This window comes from Rana temporaria, chromosome 2 (assembly GCF_905171775.1).
Source record: "Rana temporaria chromosome 2, aRanTem1.1, whole genome shotgun sequence".
NCBI lineage: Eukaryota > Metazoa > Chordata > Amphibia > Anura > Ranidae > Rana > Rana temporaria.
The window spans coordinates 521287269-521308033 of NC_053490.1; the positions used below are offsets into that span (position 1 = coordinate 521287269).

General features: G+C 46.5%; 1 protein-coding gene across 1 annotated transcript in view; it reads left to right on the plus strand.

The window, feature by feature from the left end:
- CREG1 (cellular repressor of E1A stimulated genes 1) overlaps positions 1–8621 on the plus strand; it is a 39249-nt gene extending 30628 nt beyond the window's left edge. The window contains exon 4 of the mRNA XM_040339078.1: positions 8456–8621. Within this exon, the coding sequence (XP_040195012.1) occupies positions 8456–8483 (28 nt within the window). The 3' untranslated portion in view covers positions 8484–8621. The remainder of the gene's footprint in view (positions 1–8455) is intronic.
- Positions 8622–20765: the final 12144 nt, after the last annotated feature.

Sequence of the window (20765 nt, forward strand, 5' to 3'; positions counted from 1 at the left end):
CCATCAAATGTTGCCACTGTGCCCCAAATGCTGCCTCTGTGCCCCTAATGCTGCCACTTTGCCCATTAAACTGTGCCACTGTGCGCCAAATGCTGCCACTGTGCCCATCAAACTTTGCCACTGTGCCCATCAAACTTTGCCACTGTGCCCAAACGCTGCCACTGTGCCCCAAATGCTGCCACTGTGCCCGGCACTTACCTTGTCTCAGGTGGGCAGCGGGTGATTGTGAGCAGTGTCCGGGGTCCTCCATTTCTTCCTGAACTGATGTTTTCTCTCGCCCTCTCCTCGTCTGCTATGATTGGACGCGATAGGCGCGCAATCAGAGCATGCATGCTTCTTTCTCAGTCCGCAGAGAGGAGGACAGAACTCCTACAGATTCTGTGCCTCTCTGTGCAGTCGCAGCACCCCCCCCCCCCCCCATCTCCGCTTCCCCTTGTCTCCGCATTCGGCAGACTCCAGACCCTGCACTTATTGCTTTCCAGTTCTGCCCCCAGCTTCTTCCCACCATCAGCACATGTGATATGAGGGAGGGTGGGGGGACTCTTGTCTTCTAATGGTGGAGGGGGCTCTTTACACCTGATGTTGGGGCGGAGGGTGCTGTGTAAATCTAGCCTTACAGATACAACTGACCCTGTGAGGGCAACCATAATGCTGATGCAGCCTGCAAGGAAATTGAGTTTGGCACCCCTGCTTGATGGTCAAAATTTGTAGATTCCCGACTTCTAGGAAGGCTTTCTACCAGATTTTGCAGTGTGTCTGAGGGAATTTGGGCACAATTAGCAAGAAAGTTTTTTTGTTAGATACTGATGTTGGATGAGAAGACCTGGCTCGCAATCAGCTTCTAATTCAACCCAACTCAACCCAATGGTGTTCAGTAGGGTTGAGGTCAGGGCTCTGTAGAGGCCATGCAAGTTCCTCCACACTAAACTCCTTAAACCGTGTCTTTATGGATGGTGCCAGTAGGGTTGAGGCCAGGGCTCTGAGCAGACAACTCAAATTTCTCCATACCAATCTCATCAACTCATGTCTTTATGGATGGTGATCAGTAGGGTTGAGGTCAAGGCTTTGTACAGGCCATGCAAGTTCCTTCACACCAAACTCATTAAACCATGTCTTTATGGATGGTGTCAATGGGGTTGAGGTCAGGGCTCTGAGCAGACACCTTGGGTTCCTCCACACCAATCTCATCAACCCTCAACCCATGTATTTATAGATGGTAATCAGTAGGGTTGAGGTCAGGACTCTATGAAGGCCATTTCGGTTCCTCCACACCAAACTCATCAAGCCAGGTCTTTATGGATGGTGATCAGTAGAGTTGATGTCGGCACTCTATGAAGGCCAACGTTTTAACAGCAATTTATATAGTCTGCTTTTTCCTGCCCATTGAGCGCTGGATTTTTGTGTTTTTGTATATTCCTGTGTCCTAAGCTACGGTATTCCAGCAGCACTGGGTTCAGTGAGAATCTCCCCATGGATTTTTGTGCCCCACCCCCCACTACCACTTGGACTGCCCTCCGCCACTGTTTAGCGCTGGTGATTTTTTTTTTTTTTGTTTTATGGATGGTGATCAGTAGGGTTGAGGTCAGGACTCTATAAAGGCCAATTCGGTTCCTCCACACCAAACTCATCAAACCAGGTCTTTATGGATGGTGATCGGTAGGGTTGAGGTCAGGACTCTGTGAAGGCCATTTTGGTTCCTCCACACCAAACTCCTCAAACCAGGTCTTAAAGCGGATGTGCCATGGGAACAAAATATTAAAAGCCAGCAGCTACAAATACTGCAGCTGCTGACTTTTAATAATAGGACACTTGCCTGTCCTGGAGTCCAGCGCCGATCGCAGCAGAGCACGAGCGATCGCTCGTCACTCTGCTGCTCCCCCCGCCATCCACGCTGAGGGAACCAGGAAGTGAAGCGCTGCGGCTTCACTGCCCGGTTCCCTACGGTGCATGCGCGAGTCGCGCTGCGCCCGCCGATTGGCTCACACGCTGTGTGCTGGGAGCCGAGTGTTCCCAGCACACAATGGGCGACAGACGGGATGTGACGGAATGCCCGTCTTTTGCCCGTATCGTGTGGCCGGAAGTGGGTGCAAATACCTGTCTTTAGACAGGTGTCTGCACCCCCCTCCCCCCTGAAAGGTGTCAAATGTGACACCGGAGGGGGGGAGGGTTCCGATCAGCGGGACTCCACTTTAGGGTGGAGAACCGCTTTAATAGATGTTGATCAGTAGGCTTGAGGTCAGGACTCTGTGAAGGCCATTTCGGTTCCTCCACACCAAACTCTTTAAACCAGGTCTTTATAGATGGTGATCAGTAGGGTTGAGGTCAGAACTCTATGAAGGCCATTTCGGTTCCTCCACACCAAACTCCTCAAACCAGGTCTTTTTTTAGATGATCAGTAGGGTTGAGGTCAGGACTCTGTGAAGGCCATCTTGGTTCCTCCACACCAAACTCATTAAACCAGGTCTTAATAGATGGTGATCAGTAGGCATGAGGTCAGGACTCTGAGGAGTTTGGTGTGGAGGAACCGAAATGGCCTTCACAGAGTCCTGACCTCATGCCTACTGATCACCATCTATTAAGACCTGGTTTAATGAGTTTGGTGTGGAGGAACCAAGATGGCCTTCACAGAGTCCTGACCTCAACCCTAGTGATCATCTAAAAAAAAGACCTGGTTTGAGGAGTTTGGTGTGGAGGAACCGAAATGGCCTTCATAGAGTTCTGACCTCAACCCTACTGATCACCATCTATAAAGACCTGGTTTGAGGAGTTTGGTGTGGAGGAACCGAAATGGCCTTCATAGAGTTCTGACCTCAACCCTACTGATCACCATCTATAAAGACCTGGTTTGAGGAGTTTGGTGTGGAGGAACCGAAATGGCCTTCACAAACCAGGTCTTTATAGATGGTGATCAGTAGGGTTGAGGTCAGGACTCTATGAAGGCCATTTCGGTTCCTCCACACCAAACTCCTCAAACCAGGTCTTTAGAGATGGTGATCAGTAGGGTTGAGGTCAGGACTCTGTGAAGGCCATTTGGGTTCCTCCCCACCAAAACCATCAAACCAAGCCTCTATGGAACTGGCTGTGTGCATAGGTGCTGGAACTAAAAGATAAGACCTAGGCATGGGAACAATAAAATGATCCCAAAACCTGTTTATCATTATCTCATGTCTTTATTTTCCTCCTATATAATATCAATAAAAGCATTTGTGCCTCAACAAGAACAGTTTTCAATACAAATCTCTGAAGTCTTCATGTATTTTTTTTTTTTAACTGTCTTTGTTGAGATAAAGGTGTGTTTTTTTTTTTTTTTTTTTTTTTTTTCCCGTTTTTTTTTTTATCGATGGTTTATGGGAGTGATAAAGAAATGAGATGATAATAAAAAGGTTTAGAGATCATTTCATTGTTCCACTGGCTATGTCCATTAAGATCTGTAAACAAGAGTGAAGTGGAGGTGTATACAAGAAAGGACGTGGAGAGCAAATTCATAAGCCCATGAAGGTATTAATGCATACAGTATGTCAAGGTAAAGTACTCCCATATTTTATTTTATTTTTTTTAAAACGCATGCACATTTCAATATGTTTTTTTCCTGTAAATATCTTACCAGCACAGAAAAATACAAATAAACCACTCGGCATCTAATTTCCTATTGTGGACTGAGAACATGTAGGATTTTTGTGGTGTCGATCCTATTCAGTGTTCTTTCTCTAAACCACTCAACTACTCCCCATTGTATTTATTTTCAAAGCACGGGCAGTAAGGGCTCATGCACGAGCGCCTTGCTCTTTGAAGAGAGATACGTGTTCACATTGCTTTTCGGAGAGCATAAGAGGCTTTGTATCATCCCCTATCTATCGCTGCCTGTTTTAACCCATTTGACCCCACCCTAAGACCCCATTCACACCTGGGCGTTTTGTAGCTTGAAGCCTTAAGCTACAAAACGCTGGAGGGGAAAAAAATTGAATATTCTCTATGGAGATGGTTCACATCTCCACTCTAAAACGCCTGAAGCCAGAAGTTCAAAAACACCTGAAGCTCAAACAAGTTCTGGGACTTATTTTTAGGCAGATTTGGGTGTTTTTCTGTTCTTAACATTGGTGACCCTAGACCTGTCCAAATTCATGACAAAACGCGGTAACAAAAACCGGGGTAAAAAAACGCAGCAAATATGGCAGGAAAACGCAGTAAAAAATCGCGGTAAAACGCTACGCTCAGGTGTGAATGCAGCCTAACACACCTCAACTGCATGCAATACCTTGAAAAAGTATCCATGCAATACCTTGAAAAAGTATCCATACCCCTTGAACTTTTCCACATTGTGTCATGTTACAACCAAAAACGTAAATGTATTTTATGTGATAGACCAACACAAAGTGGCACATAATTGTGAAGTGGAAGTAAAATAATAAATGGTTTTCAACATTTGTTACAAATAAATATGTGAAGTGGGGGGTACATTTGTATGGCGCACCCCCCGGAGTCAATACTTTGTAGAACCTCCTTTCTCTGCAATTACAGCTGCAAGTCTTTTTGGGGATGTCTCTACCAGCTTTGCACATCTAGAGAGGGACATTTTTCTCATTCTTCTTTGTAAAATATCTCAAGCTCTGTCAGATTGGATGGACAACGTCTGTGATCAGCAATTTTCAAGTCTTGCCACAGATTCTCAATGGGATTTAGGTCTGGACTGTGACTGGGCCATTCTAACACATGAATATGCTTTGATCTAAACCATTCCATTGTAGCTCTGGCTGTATGTTTCGGGTCGTTGTCCTGCTGGAAGGTGACCCTCCGCTCAAGTCTTTTGCACACTCTAAGGCCTCGTACACACGATAGGTACTGAAGGACCGTTGTCTTAGGTTAACCGATGAAGCTGACTGATGGTCCGTCACGCGTACACACCATAGGTTAAATAACCGTTCGCGTCAGAACGCGGTGACGTAAAACACAACGACGTGCTGAAAAAAACTAAGTTCAATGCTTCCAAGAATGCGTCGGCTTGATTCTGAGCATGCGTGGGTTTTTAACTGATGCTTTTGCATACCAACGATCGGTTTTGCCCTATCGGTTAGGCGTCCATCGGTTAAATTTTAAAGCAAGTTCCTATTTTTTTCTTAACCGAAGGTTAAACAACCTATGGGGCCCACACACGATCGGTTTTGACCGATGAAAACGGTCCTTCAGACCATTGTCCTCTGGCTATCCTATCGTGTGTACGAGGCCTAACAGGTTTTCTTCTAAGATTGTCCTGTATTTGGCTCCATCCATCTTCCCATCAACTCTGACCAGCTTTCCTGTCCCTGCTGAAGAAAAGCATCCCCACAACATGATGCTGCCACCACCATGTTTCACGGTGGGGATGGAGTATTCAGGGTGATGTGCAGTGTTAGTTTTCCACCACACACAGCGTTTTGCTTTTAGGCCAAAAAGTACAATTTTGGTCTCGTCTGACCAGAGCACCTTCTTCCACATGTTTGCTGTGTCCCTCACATGGCTTCCTATAAATGGGACTTCTTATGGCTTTTTTTCAGCAATGGCACGACGAAGGCCCCATACACACTATTAGATTTTCAATTTGTATGCCCTTGCACTACACGGTTTTGGTAAATCTGAAGACAATAGTGTGAATGGGGTCTAATAGTTGTCCTGTGGACAGATTCTCCCACTCCCTGTAAATCTCTGCAGCTCCTCTAGTTACCATGGACCTCTTGGGTGTAATTCCTGCTTCATCGCAAAGCATCATGGCCACAGCATGTGTACATACCTGACTGCTGCCCCTGCAGCTAAAGAGCGGACAACAGGGTTTTATCTCCCTCCAGCCGATAGTGTGAACAAAGTGGTCTGGCCGGCCACTCCTGGAAAGGTTCACCACTGTTCCAAGTTTTCCCCTTTTGTGGATAATGGCTCTCACCGTGGTTCGCTGGAGTCCTGAAGGCTTAGAAATGGCTTTGTAACCCTTTCCAGACATACCTGTCAGCAGGGCTGATACAAGGATTCTTTGACACCCTAATTTTGATGCTCCACCCCTGACTCCACCCCCTTTGCCCTGCCCATGTATACCCCACCTTTTTAGTGAATCTCCCATCAAATGCAGCCTCACCAGCGCCCATCAAATGCAGCCTACCAGCGCCCATCAAATGCAGCCTACCAGCGCCCATCAAATGCAGCCTACCAGCGCCCATCAGTGCAGCCTACCAGCGCCCATCAGTGCAGCCTCACCAGCACACATCAATGAATGTTTGCTTGTTTCCATTCATTCGGGAAGCTGGACACAGACACAGTTCACCGCCACCTCTGATACTATGTGCGAATGGAGCGTTGGCTGCCTGCTGATGCTGAGATTTAATTGCTTGCTGCAGAGAGAAAAGAGTAGGAGCACCAATGGCCAGGTGCCCTAGGGGGCTGCCTAGTTTGCCTACTGGTAGCACCGGCCCTGCCTGTCAGTTACTTTATTTATTATCTGTTCTTGAATTTCTTTAGATTGCGGCATGCTTCACTTTGTCAGACTTCTATTTTAGTGACTTCTTCATTAAACAGGTCCGGCAGTAATCAGGCCTGGGGTGTGGCACGTGCAGTTTAACTCCGCTTTCCCCAAAAAGTTGGTTATGCACCGTTCATTCATGATTTAGCGGGGGGAGGGGGGGCAATAACATATTCACAGCACTGTATGCTCTGTTGCTGAAACAAATGGTCTGGTGACAGGGTCTCTTTAACTAATGAATAAACCATGTCTATATGGGGCTGGCTTTGTACACAAGGAACAGTCATGCTGGAGCAGGAGAGGCTCTTCCCTAAATGGTTACTACATACTGTAGATACAAGACCACCGTTGTCTAAAACGTCTTTGTGTGCTGTAACACTGACATTAAAGGGGTTATAAAGGTTCTTTTTTATTTTCTAAATGGCTTCCTTTAAGCTAGTGCATTGTTGGTTCACTTACCCTTTTCCTTCCATTTCCCTTTCAAAATGTTTTTTTTCTTTGTCTGAATTTCTCACTTCCTGTTTCTCCTCAGTAAGCTTGCCCCCATCATCCGAGCCGTTCTGGCTGGGGATTAGTCAGCGTGCTCGCCCCCTCCCTTGGGACTACATCCCTGCGGGGAGACGCTGTGATTACAGTGTCTCCCCGCGGGGATGTAGGCCCAAGGGAGGGGGGAGCACGCTGACTAATCCCCAGCCAGAACGGCTCGGATGATGGGGGAAATCGAAAAGGTAAGTGAACCACCAATGCACTAGCTTAACCACTTGCTTACTGGGCACATATACCCCCCTCCTGCCCAGGTGAAATTTCAGCTTCCGGCACTGTGTCGTTTTAACTGACAATTGCGCAGTCGTGCGACGTGACTCCCAAACAAAATTGACGTCCTTTTTTTCCCCACAAGTAGAGCTTTCTTTTGGTGGTATTTGATCGCCTGTACGGTTTTTATTTTTTGCGCTATAAACAAAAAAAACGCGTACATTTTGAAAAAAAAAGAACAATTTTTTACTTGTTGCTATAATAGCCCAATTTTTTTAAAAAAACATTTTTTTTTCTCAGTCTAGGCCGATACGTATTTTTCTTCATTATTTTGGTTAAAAAAAATCGCAACAAGCGAATGGTTTGCAAAAAAAGTTATAGGGGACAGAATTATCATTTTTTTATTTTTTTTTTTACTAGTAATGGCGGCGATCTGCGATTTTTTTTTTTTTTTTTTTTTTTTTTTATCGGCACTGCGACATTATGGCGGACACATCGGACACTTTTGACACATTTTTGGCACCATTCACATTTATACAGCGATCAGTGCTATAAATATGCACTAATTACTGTATAAATGTGACTGGCATTGAAGGGGTTACCACCAGGGGATGAGGAAGGGGTTAAATGTGTGCCCTGCATAGTGTTTCTAACTGTGGGGGGAGGGGACTGACTGGGGGAGGTGAACGATCTGTGTCCCTATGTATAAGGGACACAGATCGGTCTCCTCTCTCCCTGACAGGACGTGGATCTATGTGTTTACACACACAGATCCACCTCCTTGTCTCTGTAACCGCCGATCGCGGGTGCCTGGCGGACATCGCAGCCGCCAGGCACGCGCATCGGCATCTCAGTGATGCGGTGGGCATGTACGCGCCACCGTCGGCGGCGCTCGCGCGCCCCCCAGTGGCTGGAGGCCGTTGGCCGTATATAGACAGCCTCCCAGGAATTTAGATCCACCCTGCGGCCGTATAAAGCCATACGGCTGTCAGGAAGTGGTTAAAGGAACCTGGGGATCAGCATCCTTGGAGCCCTAAATGACGGTAGATCCAAGGATCTGTACCTGGCGATTCGAGAACATATATCATAGACTTTATTTCACAGAATGGCTCGGAGTTTTTCTTCTGCAATTCCATTGATTGTATGTTCTGTGATCATTTCTGATGTGCTCTAATAAGTTCCGAGCATTCTGATATATTGAAATGTTTTCTTCTCTTTCAGGTTTGGCTCTCTGAACATTGAGGATTAATTTCCAGCCATTGAAGAATACCGACGTGCCTTGTATTTTTTTCTGTTTTATACTCTCTACGCTTCTGTCTTATGGTCTCATTTTGTTAACTTGAATGTAAAGAGAATTACCTTTTAACATTAATAAGGGTTAAGATGGTGACAGTATATTTCTGATAGGAAATTACAGCTTCTGAAAATCTTATAGTGAAAACAATCATATTTGGATACATGGGGGGGTATAGCAGTCAAGATCTGGCTAATCCCTCAAGTTCTCAGCACCTAGTCTGTGTTACCTCATTCCCTCTTATGAGGGGCCAGCCCTTATGAGGTTGTTTTCAAACATCATTGGTAGCAGAATGGTGGCTTCAGCACCTAGAAAGTGACAAATAGCTAGGTTCATGTAGTTTGCCGCAACTTTAAGGCGGCGTATCGTATTTGCGCTACGCTGCCTTAAGTCAGAGAGGCAAGTACTGTATTCTCAAAGTACTTGCCTCCTAACTTACGGCAGGGTAGCGTAAATGCGGCGGGCGCAAGCGCGCCTAATTCAAAATAGGCTGAGGGGGCGTGTTTTATGTTAATATGCTTTGACCTGATGTGATTGACGTTTTTTTGGAACGGCGCATACATTTTCCAGTGTGCATTGCGGCTAAGTACGCCGCACGGTCCTATTGATTTCGACGTGGACGTAAATTACGTAAATCACTATTCACGGACGACTTGCGCAAACGATGTAAAATTTTCTAATTTCGAAGCAGGAACGGCGGCCATACTTTAACATTGGCTACACCACCTAGGGGGCATCTTTAACTTTAGGCGGCCTAACTCTTACGGAAACGGCGTATCTGTACTGCGTCGGCCGGGCATACGTTCGTGAATAGGCATATCTAGTGATTTACATATTCTACGCCGACCGCAATGGAAGCGCCACCTAGCGGCCAGCCTAAATATTGTACCCTAAGATAGGACGGCGCAAGCCTTCGTATCTTAGATAGGTTTAAGTGTATCTCTGTTTGAGAATACACTTAAACTTAGGTCGGCGCAGATTCTGAGTTAGGTCGGCGTATCTACTGATACGCCGGCCTAACTCTTACTGAATCTAGCTATAAGTCTTTATTTGCATGCATGTGATCAGAACCTTTACAGCTGTCCCTACCAGGCATACAGTGGATCAGGGCTCAAAATGTTAAGTCCTGAGCTACTAGACAAGCCTCAAGGGTTACTCGCCAACAGTTGCCCCACCAAACCCCTACCATGCCCCGTCCTAAACACGCCCTCATAAATTATCTCATGAGATTACACTTAAATGTTTTATGCAGAATTAAGTTCTAAAAATAAATATTAACAACTTTATCTGTGCCCACCAATGCAGCCTGCCCGTGTCCGCCGATGCTGCCTATCTGTGCCCATCATGCTGCCTATCTGTGCCCATCATGCTGCCTATCTGTGCCCATCATGCTGCCTATCTGTGTCCTTCATGCAAGGAACAGAGGAGATTACTGGGTGGATGATGAGCGCACCGAGGAACATCACAGCTTTCATTTCGATTTTGCTGTGTGTTCCCGCCGCTCGCCGTCACATACAGCCCGCCCCCTGTCCGGGGAACTTTGTTACACATCACTCGTGATTGGACGGGTGATCTGTCTATCAAAGTCCCGGGACCAGGGGGCGGGGCTGTGTGTGAAAGCAAGTGTGGGGAACACACGGCAATTAAAATGAAAGCCGCCAGTGATGTTTCCTGCGCTCTGATGATCTGGCCTCAATAAATATTCCAATTGCACACCTTCCTGGAGAGCAGCCAATAAGAAAAGAGGGTGCTGAAGCGATCACCAGCTGGGAACTGGAAAAGCAATCATGTAAATATATTCGCCAGCACACGAGGATCGTTTAAAAAAACGTCCAGAAAATTTTATTGCAAAGAAACGATCACAAAAAAGGCAACGTTTCGAAGTCGCACAGGACCACTTGCCTGACGAAGAGGTCCCGTGCGACTTCGAAACGTTGCCTATTTTGTGATCGTTTCTCTGATGATCCGGCCGCCCTCTCTCCTCTCTTCCCCTCCACGAGCGCTGGGAGAAGGACTCCCATACAACCCCGCATGCTGGCGGTGCTCGCCCCCCAGCTTCTCAGGCAGATCTTCCTCGCCAGCCCTCAAAATCCACTCGCAAAATGCGAGCAGGCAAGTCAAATTTTTGAGGGCTGCAGTGGATCATACATTACACAGCAAATTCTTTTGCTGAGTTGCACATCACTGTGTATGATATAAGTTGCTGAACCCCTGACTGCTTCTCTGTAAAGCAGTGGTCATCAACCGTCCTCAGGGCCCACTAACGGGCCAGGTTTGCAAGATGACTGAAATTCATCACAGGTGATATCATTTGCTGCTCAGTGATTGCAGTATTCTAGTCTGCATCTCCCCAAGGTAAAACCTAGCCTGTTAGTGGTCCCTGAGGACAGGTTTGATGACTGCTGCTGTAAAGGGCACAAAGAGGCATTAGATCTTCTACTGTTGGAATTCAGGATTGCCTCCCACTAAGTAGTTGAGGAGCATGTGGTAGGTGAGTATCTGCATGGGGAGGTTTTTCTTAGAACCAAAACCGTGATGGGCAAAATGACTGTCTATTTTAAAGTCCATTTTTTTAGTAGAGTAGGGAAGGGTAAAACCACTTTCAATTTATTTTCCTTTTTTTGCTGTCTGTGTCCCGTTTAGAAGAGTTTCTTCTCGTAGACAGTTGTCACTGGAACCCATTGGGAAGAATTTCCTCTTGTAGACAGTTGTCACCAGAACCCATTGGGAAGAGTTGCTTCTTTAAGACAGTTGTCACCAGAAACCATTGGAAAGAGTTTCCTCTCAGACAGTTGTAACCGGAACCCATTAGGGAGAGTTACAGTTGTCACCAGAAACCATTGGGAAGCCTTGCCTCTTGTGGACAGTTGTCACCGCAACCCATTGGGAAGAGTTGCCTCTCGTAGACAGTAGTCACCGGAACCCATTGGGTAGAGTTGCCTCCCGTACAGAGTTGGCGCAGGTACCCATTGGGAAGAGTGTCCTCCTATAGATAGTAGTCACTGAAATCCAATGGGAAGAGCTGCATCTCGTAGACAGTTGTCACTGGAACCCATTGGGAAGAATTGTCTCTCGTAGACAGTTGGCTTTAGAACCCATTGGGAACAGTTGCCTTGTGTAGACAGCTGTCACCTGGAAACCATTGGGAATAGTTGCCTCGCATAGACAGTTGTCACTAGAACCCATTGGGAAGAGTTTCCTCCTGTAGACAGTTGACACCGGAAACCATTGGGAAGAGTTTTCTCTAGTAAACAGTTGTCACCAGAGCAAGTGCCCTCATTGGAAGATTTTCCCTCTATTCTTGGTGCTAGTCCAAAATGTTTGAATTTTCCTTCACTATCTGTCCTGATGATAATGATTCTTGGATCAAATATGGAGGGTGATCCTTCCCAGGTTGGACACAGACGGCTATATATACACCTGACAGCGGGTTCAAACGCTTCCTGACTGTCCAAAAAAGCATATTTGGCTTTAGATACAATTTACATTCTCATCATTGTGCATGATTACTGATGAAGATTTTGCATTTGCACCAATATTTAGCTTTACTTTACTATTATATGTAGCAAGAGTTGCAGGAATCAAATGTCACCTGACAGCCTGGCCTCGCACCTCATCTCCGGGCACTAGAGAGTGCATAACTTTGTACTACTAGAGCCGGGGTCTCCAAAATAACACTGCTTAGATTGGGAATTCTCTTAAAACTTACCTCATCAGCTTGTGACACAAGACCACTTACCTCATCAACTTGTGTCAAGTTGTCTCCTGGAAAAAATGGGAACAAGTCAACCCTTGACATGTTTTTATGATTCTGTTGTGTTGTAAAGGGTCATAAAACAGAAAGCAGTACACTTATGAAGAACGCATCACAAGTAAGGGAGGAATTGCATCGTAGTTGTATTTTGTGAGGTCTCGTGACAACCACCCCCGCCCTTTTGCCTCAAAGTAATTGAGAGGTGATCACCGACAGTAGAAATGTTGAAGATTTAATGATCTGCTAAGCAGTGATTTCCAAAAAATATTTTTAATGACCTGAAAATGGTAAAACATTTTGTATGTACGTGTGAGATTGCATGAAATTGATATAAAATCTTAAATAAATATAACTTTATACAAATTGCAAGTTTGGTTATTTTGTTTACTCACAGACCTCTGTAGCTATAGGCACAGTGGAGCTATTCAGTTCCCAGCAGTGACTCCTAAGCACTCGATTGTTACATAACGACTGGCACATGGTGGGGCAAGAAACGTACACACCTGGAAATGTCAGATGGTGAAGATAAAAATGTCTGTATTGCCCAAACAGTTTTTACAGGTTTTGTCTATATTTAATAGGCGAATATATATAATATATAATCTTGATTTTACAAATAAACAATTACTGGCAGATTTACTAAATGTTTGAATGATAGAAGGGCAGGGTTGAACATCTTTGGTGGTATCAGGAGGGCTTGTTCCCTCCTTGAGTTCCTCAGCTCTGTACATCCTGATAGGCTGCTGTTCAGGTCCATTCACAACACAGGCTACTCACAGTAAAGTAGTAAATGAGCCCTCCAAAAAAAACCTGTGCGAACTACCTTCTACTTCTGACTGGTACATGTAAAGTATTCATATGCAATAGTTCACATAAGAAACATAATACAAGCATTCTATATTTTTGCACAGGGCAGCTCTAAATACAAAGAAAGCCTACTGCTCAATCCCCGACCCCACTATGGCTATAACCTCCTCCACTCTTCTGGCTTCTCAGTTTTATAGTAGTAGGTTGTATACCTCCTATAGATGCACCACTTCAGGCAGAGTAAGGGAATCCCCCAGGCCTATTGTTTAAAGTGCTACTATGGGTATGTTTTTTTTTGTTTTTTTAAATAACAAACATGTTATACTTACCTCCACTGTGCAGCTCGTTTTGCACACAGTGGCCCCGATCGTTCTCTTCTGGGGTCCCGCGGCGGCTCTCGCGGCCCCTCCCCGCAATAGATAACTCCCCCTCTGGGAAGCTCTCTCCCAAAGGGGGCTCCCTTGCGGGCACGCTCCGGTGTCATATAATCGGCATCCATAGCCGCCGAGTGTATAACTCAGCCCTGCCCGGACCGGCGGTCGCGTCATTGGATTTGATTGACAGCAGCGGGAGCCAATGGCTGCGTTGCTATCAATCTATCCAATGAAGAGCCGAGAAGCCGTGGGGAAAGTGACGCGGAATCGCGCCCACGGAGATACGGGGCTCAGGTAAGAAAAGCGGGGGGCTGGGGGGCCGGACACTGCAAGGTGTTTTTTCACCTTAATGCATAGGATGAATTAAGGTGAAAAAACACGAAGCTTTACAACCCCTTTAAGGCTGAACTCCAGGACAGGTGAAAATCCTTGCAGTGGGACAACACACACACACTGCAAAAATGTACTTCTAATTTCATGTCTAGGGGGACTGGGAACAGCAGTTTTACTTACCTGATTATCCTCAGTGCTAGACAGTTCCTTGCAGCCTCTTCTCCCCAATACTCTGACATTATAAGGTCCTCTGACATCAAGACCGATGCAGGGACCATAGCCCTGTATTTGACGTGAAGATGCTGAAGGACAGTCCACTGAGAGCGCCATTTGACTGGGGAGTGGAAGTTTAGGTAAGTGCTTTTACCGTCCTCTAGACTAAAGGAGAACTTAACCCTTACAGTGCGAGGGCAGCCCCACTACAAGAGAGGACTTTACATTTCCTGGAGTTGGACTGTGAAGGAATTTTTAATTTAATGTTTCACTCTCAAGCGGAGGTCCACCCACCTCTTCAAAAATTAAAAGCCTTTTAATAATAGGACACTTACCTTTCCTGGAGTCCAGCGATGTCGGCACCCGCAACTGATGTTTCCATCAGCTGTCGGATGCCACCGCCCCCATTGCGGGTAAGAGGAACTCGGCAGTGTAGCCTTATTGCTTCACCCTGGGAAACCTACTGCGCATGTGCGAGGCTCTGCACCTCTCTCCTATTGGCCTGGCGGTGGGGGTAGGAGGAGGGAGCCGAGCAGTGACATCCAGGACCGCAGCACAGGCTCCTGGAAGTGGGGACAGGATACCTGTAAAAAGAAGGGTATCCCCCCCCCCCCCCCCCGAAAGGTGCCAACTGTGGCACTGGAGGGGGGGGAGGAATCCGATGAGTGGAAATTCCATTTTTGGGTGGAACTCCAATTTAGGCATTATTAAAACTGCTGCTCCCCACCAAATGGATTTTTTATGAGAACAGATACTAATGTTGGACAGGAGTATCCGGATTATAAAGGGCATTCCAATGCATCCCAAAGATGATCAGTAGGGTTGAGGTCAAGTCTCTGTGAAGGCCACTCAGGTTCCTCCACACCAAACTCATCAAACCGTGTCTTCATGGATGGTGACCAGTAGGGTTGAGGTCAGGACTCTGTGAAGGATACTCAGGTTCCTCCACACCAAACTCAACAAACACTGGGCTAGATTCAGATAGATTAGCGGATCTTTAGATCCTGCGTAATCTATCTGATTTACGATCCGCCCGCACAAGTTTTCGAGGCAAGTGCTGTATTCAGAAAGCACTTTCCTCTAAAGTTGCGCCGGCGGATCGTAAATCCCCCAGCAGAATTCAAATTCCGCGGCTAGGGGGAGTATACTATTTAAATCAGGCGCGTCCCCGCGCCGATCGAACTGCGCATGCGCCGCCGGCTAAATTTCCCAGCGTGCATTGCTCCAAATGACGTCGCTAGGACGTCATTGGTTTCGACGTGAACGTAAATTACGTCCATCCGTATTCGCGACGGACTTACGCAAACAACGTAAAAAATTCAAAATTCGACCCGGGAACGACGGCCATACTTAACATAGGATACGCCGCATATAGCAGGGGTAACTATCCGCCGGAAAAAGCCAAACGCAAACGACGTAAAAAAAAAGCCCCGGGCGGGCGTTCGTTTCTGAATCGGCGGAACTCCTCATTTGCATATTCCTTGCGTACAAAAAACGAAACGCCACCTAGCGGCCGGCCTGGAATTGCAGCCTAAGATCCGATGGTTTAAGTCACTTACACCTGTCGGATCTTAGGGAGATCTATGCGGAACCTGATTCTATGAATCAGGTGCATAGATACGACGGACGGAACTCAAAGATACGACGGCGTATCAGGAGATATGCTGTCGTATCTCTATCTGAATCCGGGCCCATGTCTTCATGTATAGTGATCAGTAGGGTTGAGGTCAGGACTCTGTGAAGGCCACTCAGGTTCCTCCACACCAAACTCATCAAACCGTGTCTTCATGGATGGTGTTCAGTAGAGTTGAGGTCAGGACTCTGAAGGCCACTCGGGTTCCTCCACACCAAACAAATGGATTTTTTTTTTTTGGGACAGATACTAATGTTGGACAGGAGGATCCGGCTTATAATGGGCATTCCCATGCATTCCAAAGGTGATCAGTAGGGTTGAGGTCAAGTCTCTGTGAAGGCCACCCAGGTTCCTCCACACCAAACTCATCAAACCATGTCTTCGTGGATGGTGTTAAGTATCGTTGAAGTCAGGACTCTGTGAAGGATACTCAGTTTCCTCCATACCAAACTCATCAAACCATGTCTTTGTGGATGGTGTTAAGTAGGGTTGAGATCAGGACTCTGTGAAGGCCACCCAAGTTCCTCCATACCAAACTCATCAAACCATTTCTATATGGACCTGGTTTTGTACACCGCGGACAGTCATGCTGGAACAGGGGAGGACCTACTTGAAATTGTCACCACAAAGTTGGAAGACCCCAAATGTCCACATTGTCTTTAAATGTTGTAGCACTAACAGCACCCTTCACTGGAAACACCTGAACGTAGTCGTTTGGGGGCGATCTAGTGATGGTCATATATTTTTATGTTTTGCCCATATACTGTAATTGATAAGACATCTTGTAGTCCGACATGAGCGGCTTTAAATTAGCCATGTTTGCCTTGAACGGCACGTCGAAGGGCCCATAAATAGCCTCCCTGCCTGTTCCTCCAAAAGAGCCGTTGTCAGATATTAAAATAATATTTATTTCTATTTCCCGGCGGTGAAGATTGCGTGTCGGCACCGCTGGGGAGCATGTGTCATCTCCTCGTCCCCTGGAAAGAGGAATGTATCCTTTCTGTCATTATTAAAACTTCATTTCACTGCACACAATACAGCGCTACACGGAATTGTCAATAGCGAGTGTAATCTCAGTGGCATCGCGGCCATTGATTTCGAATCCTCCTGTGGCTTGCGGTGACTGAGTATCGATTGGGCGGCTCTGGATAGTATTTATTTTCTTTGTGTGCTTCCGTGTAACGTTGTAATTTTTTCGGGCTCGTCTTAATGGAAGCAGAATGCTGTAAAAATGTTATTTCACACTGACTGGGCTGACCCTCCCCCGTAGTGAGGCTCTATGGGGCACACCAGATGACGGGGAACTACAAGTTCCTGTATTATTACTATATCTCCAGGACAGTTAGACCGGGGGGGGGGGGGGGGGTCTAGAAGATGAACTGCGGGGGGGGGGGGATTTTAACCACTTCAATACCAGGTACTTATACACCTTCCTGTCCAAGCCAATTTTCAGTTTTCAGCGCTGTCGCAATTTGAATGACAATTGCGCGGTCATGCTACACTGTACCCAAACTATTTTTTTATCATTTTGTTCCCACAAATAGAGCTTTCTTTTGGTGGTATTTGATCACCTCTGGGGTTTTTATTTTTTGCGCAACAAGTAAAAAAAGACCGAAAATTTGGAAAAAATAATGTTTTTCTTTGTTTCTGTGAATTTTTTTGTAAATAAGCACGTTTTCATCTTCAATGACGGGCACTGATATGGCTGCACTGACAAGCACTGATAAGGTGGCACTGATGGGGTGCCACTGATGGGGTGCCACTGATGAGGCGGCGATGCTGAGCACTGATAGGCGGCACTTATGGGCACTGATAGGTGGCACTGGTATGTGGCACTGATGGGCACTCATAGGAAGCACTGATAGACAAGCATAGGCGGCACTGATGGATACTTAAGGGTGGCACTGATAGGTCGCAAAGATGGGCACTGATGGTTACTAATAGGTGGGCACTGATAGGTGGCACTGATGACACTGATGCGTGGCATTGCTGGGCATCACTGATTTCCTTTGTTTCATAATGGTGCAAGTCAGTGCCCATTTGTGGGCACTGATTGGCACATATTGGGCATGTATTGGCATATGTGGATGGCCATGGGGGATGTACCTGGCCATCCACATGTTAGGGGCTTCCCTGGTGGTCCTGGGTGGGCATCCGAGGGGGGGCTGCGCTGATTGTTTAGGAGATTGTCAGGAGCCAGCGATCGGCTCTCCTCTACTCACGTCTGTCAGATGCGAGTGAGGAAAAGCCGATCAACGGCTCTGACTGTTTACATCGTGATCAGCCGTGATTGGACGCGGCTGAACACGTGGTAAAGAGCCGCCGCCTTTACTAAGATCGGTGGTGCGGTGTGCCAGACTGATACACCGCACCACCGATCGCAGCGATGCGCACCTCCACAGCCGGGCAGCGGCTGTTATCCTGCTGGACATCAAATGACGCCCAGTCAGGATATCTGAACCACCGCCCGGCCGTCATTCTGCTATAGGCCAGGAGGTAAGTGGTTAAAAAAATGACCCTTGTAATGGGACATTTAACCCTCCGCTGCGCGCTCGGGGAACGCCAAAAGGGGCGGACGTCAATTGACGTCTTGTTGGATTTTCAGGTCCGCGCTGTAGCCGTCATTCGGCTATAGCGCGGGTCTGAGGTAGTTAAACATTCAATTTAATGCAAGCCCCACCCACTTTGCACCCCATGTTGCTGAATTTTTAAAAGAAACACACCATTCGTTTGTGCCGCAAAAATAAACATTTGTGCCGCTTTTGTTGCGGAGATATTGTGCGTTATAGTTGTTGAAACCCCGCCCACTTTGCACCCCATGTTGCTGAATTTTAAAAATAAACACGCCATTCGTTTGTGCCTCATTTGTGCCGCAAAAATAAGCATTTGTGCCACTTTGGTTTCGGAGATATTGTGCTTTATAGTTGCTGAAATCCCGCCCACTTTGCACCCCATGTTGCTGAATTAAAAAAAAAAACGCGTTTGTGCTGGTTTGTGCCGCAAAAATCAACGTTTGTCCTGCTTTGGGCACAGTGGCTGCAATTGATGGGCACAGTGGCTTCATTTGATGGGCACAGTGGCTGCAATTGATGGACACAGTGAGGTTGCAATTGATGGGCACAGTGGCTGCAATTGATGGGCACAGTGGCTGCAATTGATGGGCACAGTGGCTGCAATTAATTGGCACAGTGTCTGAAATTGATGGGCACAGTGGCTGCAATTGATGGGCACAGTGAGGCTGCAATTTTTTTTATTTTTTTTATTTTTCATTTTTTTTTATTTTGTTTGCACTCCCTCATAAATTTTGAGCACCAGCTGCCACTGGTTGCTTGGATACAGAAGAGACCAGAGGCATTACCAAACAGCAGCTGAGCACACTGAGCAGGCTGCACTAATCAGTTGCAGCTCTCTGTTAACCTAAGAGCTAGGTACATTTCCCTTGCAGTTCTCCTGTTAAGCAGTGGAACAAAACTATTTATTTCTTGTACATCACGGGACACAGAGCAGCCATATACATTACTACCTGGGTTATACGCCACCTTTAGGTGAATGGACACTGGTAGAATAACCAAAACAGGAAGTCCCCCTCTATATAACCCCTCCCATACAGGAAGTACTCCAGTTTTTCCGCCAGTGTCTGAAAAAGTAGATGGTCACTTTTAAGCTCCCTGTGAGCTTCCATGCTGTAATCCCACACAGGTTCTTGAGAATTAAGGGACAGCTCTTCCAGATCGGATCCATTTCAAAAAGCTACTATGCTAAGATAAATGGCACCCAAGCCTTGTAAAGAAGATTAAAGAATCAACAACAAGGTTTTGCCTGTAATGCAACCTTCAGGTGCTGTATCCTGCGTAGTGGAAATCCTGGGCACTTCAGAATTTCCTGTATGGTGCTGTACAGGTCCAAGGGAGTGGGCCCTCATAATAAAAGGATAGCCAGTCCTATTGAGTGGTGACAGACCTGGCTGTGAAGTGGGTGGGTGAAGGCTGGACCTCTGGCTTAGGCTATTGTTCTGCAGCGGGAGCGGTAAGTGGTCCTGTGAAAAACCAGGGTCCAATTATTATCTATATTCCCCTGCAACGGTGTAATGCTATGAGTAAGCATCGGTTATCGATGTGAAACATGTCAGCTCTGTTACCCCACTGTTTGCAGTTTATTTTTGCTGTTGTAGTTTTCGTTTTTCTGGAATAAAAGGCACCATTTTTTACACTTTATTGGAGTGCGGCTGTCCATCATCTCCTCTCTCTTATTTATCCCCTCCAACGGTGTGTTTTAGGCTGGCATATTTTGAAAAATAATTTTTTTTGCTTGCTATGCTTTTTTTTGCCCACTAGAGGGCATATGAATGCTGCTCTGTGTGATTCTCCTCCACGGGCAAAAGATCCACTTGCAATCAGGATAGATGCACTGGTAGTTCCCTGGGCTCAGTTCTTTCTGATCTATGCATTCCCCCCGATTCCTCTCCTGCCACAACTTTTGCGCAGGACCCGAGAGGAGATGACATCAGCCATCTTGGTAGCTCCGGCCTGAACCAGGAGGGCCTGGTACCCAGAGATAATGAGATTAGCAGTGGGCGAGCCTTGGACGCTTCCACTCTGACTCAATCTACTGTCACAGGAGCCTATATTCCACCTGAATTTACATTCCCTGAATTTGACAGCGTGGCAGCCTCGCAAGTACTTGGTTGGAAGAATTCTTTCTTTTCTTCAGTCAGACTTAGACAATAAGTTAGCCTTGACAACAATTAAAGGGAAGGTTTGGGCCTCATCAATGTACTTCCAGAAGCCTTTTCCCTGATCCAAACTTTTTTTCAAGGAGCGACTTTTATTGCCTCCCGTGAAGATTCCTTGCTGAATTTGATGGCATGGCTATTGAAGCCAGGGTGCTAGGAGATCATGGTATCTCAGGACCAGTGATGTCTACATTGGTAAATGCCAGAAAGGCGGTCACCAGGAAGATCTATCACAGGTTGTGGAAGGCCTACATTGCTTGGTGTGAGTCCATAAGTTGGCATCCTCGCAAGTACTTGGTTGGAAAATTCTCTCTTTTTTTCAGTCAGGCTTAGACAAGAAGTTAGCCTTGACAACAATTAACCACTTGGGATCCGCGCTATGGACGAAAGA